Raw genomic sequence first — 8,309 nt, forward strand, 5'->3', positions numbered from 1 at the left:
TGCTGAATCCCAGGTCAGAAAACTTCTCAGTCAACTCTCTTCCATGGCCCCTACTACTACAAAGGGCTGTGATACTTTCTGCATCATATTGAGCTAGGGGACAGTCTTCTCTAGATCTGAGGCAGCTGCAGACCAGGGAGCACGGCCCTTGCCTGGACTTGGTGCTCATGATCGAACCTCTGTCAGAAAGGGCTGCAAAGCACAACTCTAGGTGCCCTAGGGTCTTTAGAGCACCTAATTTTTGTCTCTGAAAACATTCCCTGGGTTTCCTCATCGAGACAGCATTGAGTTCAGGAATGACACATCTAGCAAACAGGCAGCCATATGCCCAGGCTGTGATGGATGGCAACGAATATCAACCATTGGGGTTTCTGGTTCTTTCTTAGACCCACACTATGGGTAGCAGTGCTACTCCATCTAAGGCAGTTAGTAAGAGGAAACAGGCTGGCCTTTTCTGAGGTAGACCAGTCACTTGTTGTTTTTTGAAGTTTGTATTGTGAATTGAGCGATAGTTTACATGGGAAAACATTGATTTTACACTCATTTCATTGCAATGATTGCAATCTCCTCTGTGTATCATCATTCAACAGTATTTTTGCTTCTATTCCCTTCTGCTGTGGTTTTTTTGCAGTGGGTGTGTGTGTGTACAAAAAAAAAAAAACAACCACTCAGGAATATATAATCATTTAAACAACCAAAGGGCACATTCTGCAAGCCTGCCTCCTGCCTGCCAGCACACAACCTTTCTCTTTCCTTGCTAGACCAATCACTTCTATTGAACACACAGTAGGAAGGAGATCCTGAGAGGGAAACTGACATACCCAAAGGCACACGACGAGTCTTTCTGCAGTGGCAGATGTTCTGATGGCAGTGTCCAAGAGGAGGCACCAGAAGAGATGGAATAGGATATTTGAGAATAAGTGGAGACTGCTGCGGACCGTGTCAAAACTCCAGCTGGGACACTGATACTTTCCAAGTTCAAACTGCGTGCTCACCTTGTCCCTAAACTAAGTTCACAGCCTTGCTGTTCTGGCATCTGTAGCAGAGAAGAGGAAGCAGAGCAGGCTTCTCCTAAGCTTCAGGATCTAGGTCAAGCCCTAACCTATATCCAGGACCCAAGAGTATGTCCAATGTCTTCCTGTTCATCTCCTCAGGCCATGCTGATCCGTCCTCTCTCTATGCTGACCCTGCTTACACAGCTCCCAGGGTTCCTGGAAGCAGAAGTGAAGATCTATTCCCAGAAAACAGTGGCCAACGCCTGCACTCTGGTCATGTGTAGCCCACTGGAGAATGGTCTGCCTGGTCGTGATGGACGGGATGGAAGAGAGGGCCCCCGGGGCGAGAAGGGGGATCCAGGTAGAGCGGGGATTTGGGACTTTCCTGGCAGGGAAGGGATGGGCATTGGAATTGTAAGCAGTGTAAAACTCTGCATACTTTGCTATGGAAACCTTGCAGATGGACTTCCTTCTTGCCAATGGGGGAGGGGGTGGGGGTGGGGGTTCCAGCAAACATTGAGTCCACATAAAACACTCTTGACCAGTTAGCAGATGATGTTGTCCTAAGGCCCCAAGTGCCTCTTTCCATCACTCCTTCTGCTGCTCTGACCCTTCCTGAGGGTCCTCTGGATTCCTCCCTCTCCAACAACCAACAGAGTGGGTGAGTGATTAGTGGTGGAGGTCTCCCAGACTAGCTCTTGCATTCAGCAGTTGTTAATTCTGATTAAACGATGATGGTTCCAGTTGTTAAATATTTTGAATATTATCCTTCTCCATACAGTGGGGGAAAGAATGAGGCTGCATACGCAGGCCTGATGGAATGGATTTTCCGCAATACGTTAAGGAGGAAAGGAAAGGGAGCTCACATTTCTTTACTCAGCCTTGTGCATCAGTGTTCACGTCACTAGTTCATTCAATCCTCTTCATCTCAAGTGATGATAATAACCTAAAACTGGACACAGTGCCAAGCACAACCTTACAACCAGTAGTGCACAGTAGCTTCTCCTACCACATTCTCTCTATAGGCAGGCCTGGCCCCTCTTGCCATGGAGCACAGATTCCAAGTCACCTCTACTCAGCACAAACCTCCAAATCTTTCTGCCCTTAAGTCCTACTTCTTCCTTTCCCACTGTTATGGAGTTGATTCAGACTCAAAGCAACCCTTATAGGATGGGGTAAAATTGTTTCTTAAGGTTTACAAGACTATAAATCTTTATAGGAGTAGACAGCCTCATATTTCGCCCATGGAGCAGCAGGTGTGTTTGAACCACCAATCTTACAGCAGCCCAGTGCTTCACCCACAGTGCCAATGGGGCTCCTACCTCCTTTAAAAGGAGTGTGTGCTGAGGCTGGGCTAGAGCTGGGCAGGATGGAACTGGGCTATGAGGGACTGTTGTTATTAAGCACTGTGGAGTCGGTTCTGACTCATAGCGACCCTGTATAGGGTTTTCAAGGAACGACTGGTGAACTTGAACCATCAACCTTGCAGTTCAAACTGATGCTGCAGTCTAGAGCATTAACCCACAGCACCACACAAGGACTCAACTCCATCTAATGCAGTTTCCCCACTTTTTACGCTTGTCTCATGGCTTAAAATTCTATTACGAATCTGTTGCAGATTAAGTCCTGTTGCTAATCTTTGCATCTTGCTCAACGCTAAGCATAAAGTAGGTGATTCATGGATGTTTCTTAGTTAAAAAAAAAGAGAAAGAGAGAATGAAACAATGAACAAATGAATGAACAATCGAACAAGTTAGCACCATCACAAATTGGGTGCTATTTCTGATATAAACTTTGGTTCTGTGAAGGTGACAGCAAGGCACCGATGTTGTTATGTATCATTGAATTGCTTCTGACGCATAGGGACCCTGTATAAGGTTTCCGAGGCTTTAAATCTTTATGGGAACAGAAAGACTCATTTTCCTCCCACGGAACAGCTGGAGAGCTTGAATCATGGACCTTGTGGTTCACAGTCCAGTGCTTATGGCATGGAGCAACCATACGCTCAAAGCGTCGATAAGGAAGGGTAAATGCTGTCAGATTGCCTGTTGTCAGTGTCAAGGCCTAGGAGCAGAGGAAAAAACACTGTACTCAAGTAAGGCAGGTCTTAGGTTGAATTCTGCAAGTCTGAGCCTAGGCAAGCCTGTTTCTCACCTATGGAATGGGGATTCCTGCATCTCCACAGACTGAGGGTGTGTGGAGGTGAAAGGGGACCTGGCCCTGTGAGACAGCTGGTTTCTTCTGGGTCCATGGCCAACTATGTCCATTTTTGTTTCTGCTACTGCAGGTTTGCCAGGAGCTATAGGGCAAGCAGGGATGCCTGGACCAGCTGGTCCAATTGGACTCAAGGGGGACAATGGCACCACTGGAGAACCTGGACCAAAGGGAGAACCTGGGCCAAGTGGTGAGCAACTGGGTAGGGAATACAGAAGGCTCCTGGTGGTGCTACTACCGGCCAATAGAGGGCGCACACTCTTGTTCCAGGCATATGCCAGCAATCCTGCACAGAGACAAGCCAGAAAGAAGGAAGAAGGTCATTCGGCCAGCGGTACTAGCTGATTTCAGTGCAGACTGGGGCTACTGTTGGGTGGCACTGTTTTGTGGTGATGATGCCTGTCTGGCATCTGTTACTGCTCTCATCTAATCATGGACTCTTACTTCCAAGATGGCAGCGTCAGTGAATGGATTGGCCCTTTTCTCCAGGGATTCCAGGAACCCCTGGTGTGGCTGGTCCAGCTGGAAAACAAGGCCTTGCAGGGAGCCCGGGGGATATAGGACCTCAAGGCAAACCAGGCCCAAAAGGAGAGGCTGGACCCAAAGGTAGGTGGGAGGCCGGGGGGAGGTAGGTTGTTGGTGTGAGAAGGGAGGAATGTTGATGGACGTTCTTGTTGGGCTCTATGGCATGCTGAGAGTGCCAAGAAGAACCCAGAGCATCAGCACAGGGATGGACTTGCAGTGGGCTCCTAGCAGCTCACTGAAAAACAGACTTACTGATCCCTGTCCTCTCTACCCACATACCCACATTGACAATATTCTCCTAATATTCTCCACAAAGGACCTTGGCCAGCAAGGAGTCCAGTCTCTCTAGTTCTCTCTCACTCTGGGCTGTGGATAAAATGATACGTGCTGACACACTGTCAGCAGTGTTTGTCCCTATTTGTCCCTTCCTCAGGAGAAGTAGGTAGCCCAGGCATGCAGGGCTTGGCAGGTACTAGAGGCCTCACCGGTTCTAAAGGAGAAAGAGGAGCCACTGGTGAGCGTGGAGCCCCTGGAAATGCTGGGGCAGCTGGTGAGTGAAGGAAGGAGCTGTTCCCATGTATTCTGAGCCTACATGTGGGGCAATGGGGAGAGCTGATTCCAAAGGAGGATGCTGTGAGATTGTTTAGCCAAGGAGAGTGCAGTGCTGAGCTATGAGAGCAGTCAGTGATGACAGGTAGATTTCTGAGTGGTGGGGATAGGCTGAGTGTGCTGAGGAGGTTGATTGCTGGATTATGGGGGGACAGTCTGAGTATGTACAGAGGCGGTTGATTACTGAGCAATGGTGACAGCTGGTATATAGGGAGGGTGCATGGCTGGGTTCTAAGGAAAATTTGGATATGGGGAGGATGTGTTATAAGGCAATAAGGACAGTAGGTGTACACGAAGGATGCAAGGCTAGGATCTGGGTACACAGCTCTTCTTGTTTAACTACAGGACCTGCTGGAGCTGTGGGAGCCCAGGGACCTCCAGGTGCCAGAGGGCCCCCAGGACTGAAGGGGGACAGAGGTGTTCCTGGGGACAGAGGTGCCAAAGGAGACAGTGGGCTTCCAGGTAAGGTAATGACGTAAGTGGGAGTGCTCAGGACAGTCCCTTCTCCTGGCTGGCTGTTTCAGGGATTACTGGGAATATATGGAATGCAGAAAAGACTGACAGGCTGGAAGGCAGGAAAATCAAGTTCTGGTTTTACTTAGCTTCTAGTACTAGATGGAAGCCAAACTTGGGCAGTTTCTCCATCTAACCATTAGGAGAGCTATAGCTGCCTTTCAAATTCACAGGACTACTCTGACCATAACCCAGTGAATGGGACTACTTCAGGAATGGGTATTCCTGCTAAACAAAAGGAAGTGGCATCATACTAATATTTGCAGAATTTGGAGTTAAAAACTTATCTGGTTTGGTGTCAATAAGGGGCAGACACTTGCTCAGGGATACTTCACAGCAGACCCTCAGGAAATCCTGGTGGCAACAGGGACCATCTGTATCAGCAGTTGTGGGTCAACTTTGGCTCCAGTCCTACTTCCCCTACCATGTTCCTGCATTTGGGCTCTGTTTTCTGAGGCCCAGGCTCTGAGCTAGTCCCAGCTGTTCTGGACAAGTCTTCACTAACTAGACCCCTCTTCCTGCTGCAGGCTTGGCTGCTCTACAGCAGAAAGTGGAGGCCTTACAGGGACAGGTACAGAACCTTCAGGCTGACTTATTGAAGCATAATAAAGGTGAGTTCCTATACCTGAACCTAGATCAGGCTTGGCCGTATACTGGTTTGGGCCTTGGCTGGGGCTAGGCCTTTGCCTGGACAGTGGCCGTCACCAGGGGGGTATGGACCACATCTTGTCATTGTCAGGGGAGGTGATACCAAGATGACCCAAGGTCTGCAGCAATGACTGAACAGATAGGTGGGCTGGTACCAAAGGGTACAGAGGCTGCCAATACTCGTTACCCAGTGTGGCAATTTGTCCTCTCCTGTCCTCTCCACATCACCAGTCATGGTGCTGGCAGGTAAGATATGGTACCAGCCATTGGGTGGAAAGAAGGGTTTCCACCTTGGCCAATGGAAGAAGGGAGGAGCTGTGGGGAACCTGGGGGTGTGGCCAGGAGTGGGGCACTGCCTTCTGAGTCCTGTGATGGGGGTGACTGGAGCCCACCTCTCCACCTACGGGTTGGGGTTAACGGGGAATTTCATCAGATGGCCCTCACCCACAGGGGTTGGGGGTATGTGACTCCACGAGTTACTACATGATGTGGTACCAGCCCTAGGTACAGCGCTGACTGGACTGAGGCTGGGCCTGGGTCTGGTTCTAGAATGGGAGTGGTGATAAGGCACAGGAAAAGTGGCACAAGATTCGGGAAAAGCAGGGCAGCAACATTCTCCAGGAGCTGGAAGTAGGTCCAAGGGACAAGTACATGTTGCATGTTATCAGTTCCCTGAACTGGAAGAAGCACAGTCCCCCCAGGCTTTCAGCTTCCTGAACTCCCTGCAACACCAGTCCACCTGTGCCCCAAGCCCAATTAAGTCTTGTGTTCTGTCCAATTCAATAGCCCTTCTCTGCCCCCTTTGCTGTACTAGTCCCAGTGATAGAACCTGAGCACAAAGACAAGGGACACCCAGTGCAGGATGCTTTTCTTCCTTCTTTGGGGCCAAGGGTGAAATAACTCAGAAGTGATACTGCACAGCCCAAGAAAACAATGAATCTTGGCCATAGGGTTGGCTCCTAAGTACCCATGCTCATGGGTGAAAACTTCCAGCATTTAGTGTTTTGTTTTGTTTTAAGTAGTTTATTGTGGATTGAGTGAAAGTTTACAGGGAAGATCATCAGTTTTACATTCAACAAATCATACACCTTGTTTCAGCACAATGAAACCATCCCCTCCATGTACCATCAGTTAACAGTATTTTTCTCTAGTCACTTTAGCTCTTTTTAAAAACAACAAAAAAACCACTAAGGCATCTATAATAATTTATAACACCAAAGGGCACAATCTGCAAGTCTGCCTCCTGGCTGCCAGCTCTCAGTCCCTCTCTTTCCATGAATCTAGAGTCCTCAGTCACTCCCCATCTCCAGGTCCCCCTCTCTGCCTCCATCTCGGTGTTGCTGCATCTCTGGATAAGGTCTTGCATTCCGCTTGTGTTCTGCTCCCTTGATGGTCCTAGGGTCCTCTGTTTCTGGACTGTAAGATTAACTGCTCTCCCATTTTTATTACAAAAATTCTACCTTTACAACTGTGACAGTCACAATTACTCACTATTAAAATCACAAGAATCTTATCCCCATCTCTTTTATAGGTTTCTTCTTAGTTTTCCTGTTTGCTTGTTCTGCTTGGAAGTTCATTTTCACGGTAAGTTGTGAAGTAGTAACTTTCTTTGGGGTTACCTTATAGTCCGTGAACTTTTCTCTCCATTTAAAAGAATCTATTGTATCCTGTAATCTACCTGACATCCTCACCACCTGGATTGCTGTTTCTACATTTATCCCTTCTCTGACATTGATATTATTTTGATCTTTGGTTGACCTCCCAGCTCCTTTGAAATCATTGTTGTAGTTTTGTTCTGTTCTGAACTCTGCTATCTGTTGATTGAGTTCCAGGTGGTGTTGCCACACCTGTCAATCTCTGGTTATTGTCTGTTCTTGTTGATTTTCAGTCTAAAGATATTTAGGATATTTTGAAGTGCTGGATTGCTTTTGACAAACTCTCTTCTGTTTATCCTGGAATATTTTCATTGCACCATTGTATTTGATTGATTGTTTTGCTGGATAGATGATGCTTGGCTGGCAGTTGTTGTTGTTGTTGTTGTTTTCTTTTAGGCTTTTATATATGTTTCCCCATTGCCTTCTTGTGTGCATGGTTTGTGCTGAATAGTCAGAACTTAATCTGATTTACTTGCCTTTGTAGGTGACACTTCTCTTCTCCCTGGCCACTTCTAGGATTCTGTTCTTGACTTCGATTTTGGAGAGCTTGGTTATTATAAGTCTTGGTGACTTTCTTTTGGGGTCTATCCTTCCTGGGGTACATTTGGCTTCTTGAATGTTTATCTTCTCATCCTTTAAGATGTTAGAGAAATTTTCTTCCAGAAACTCTTCAACTATCTCCTCTGTGGACTTCTCTGATTCTTCCTGTTCTGAATGCCAATAATTCTTAAGTTGTTCCTCTTCATGTTATCCAGCATGAATCTTAGACTCTCTTCAGGTTTGTTTGTTTGTTTTTTTTTTTTATCCCCTTTTCAGCTTGCTCTTCTATCTTAACAGTATTGAGAGATTTGTCTTCCAGCTCACTAGTTCTGGCTTCCATCTCTTCTGCTCTGCTCCTTTTCCCTGTCTGATATTTTATTATTAATCATCTGGACCTCTTTTGAATTGTTTTGAATATTTTATTATTAATCATCTGGACCTCTTTTGAATGGTTTTGAATTGTGTCCAATGCTGTATCAATCTTGATTGATTGCTCTTGTAGTACTTTCTTGACCTCTTCCTTGTTTTCCTCCACCCCTTTTCGGAGCATTTGAATGTTTTCATATCACTCTTCTGAATTCCTTCTCAGGCAAATCCAAAACCTGCTCTG

General features: G+C 47.0%; 1 protein-coding gene across 1 annotated transcript in view; it reads left to right on the forward strand.

Annotated features, from left to right (window-relative positions):
* The first annotated feature begins 1,157 nt into the window (after positions 1-1,157).
* LOC102818235 (pulmonary surfactant-associated protein D-like) overlaps positions 1,158-8,309 on the forward strand; it is a 12,066-nt gene continuing 4,914 nt past the window's right edge. Inside the window, exons 1-6 of the mRNA XM_006876150.1 lie at positions 1,158-1,356; positions 3,283-3,399; positions 3,699-3,815; positions 4,168-4,284; positions 4,689-4,805; positions 5,384-5,467. Of these exons, the coding sequence (XP_006876212.1) occupies positions 1,158-1,356; positions 3,283-3,399; positions 3,699-3,815; positions 4,168-4,284; positions 4,689-4,805; positions 5,384-5,467 (751 nt within the window). The remainder of the gene's footprint in view (positions 1,357-3,282; positions 3,400-3,698; positions 3,816-4,167; positions 4,285-4,688; positions 4,806-5,383; positions 5,468-8,309) is intronic.

This window comes from Chrysochloris asiatica, unplaced genomic scaffold, assembly GCF_000296735.1.
Source record: "Chrysochloris asiatica unplaced genomic scaffold, ChrAsi1.0 scaffold00357, whole genome shotgun sequence".
Classification (NCBI taxonomy): Eukaryota; Metazoa; Chordata; class Mammalia; order Afrosoricida; family Chrysochloridae; genus Chrysochloris; species Chrysochloris asiatica.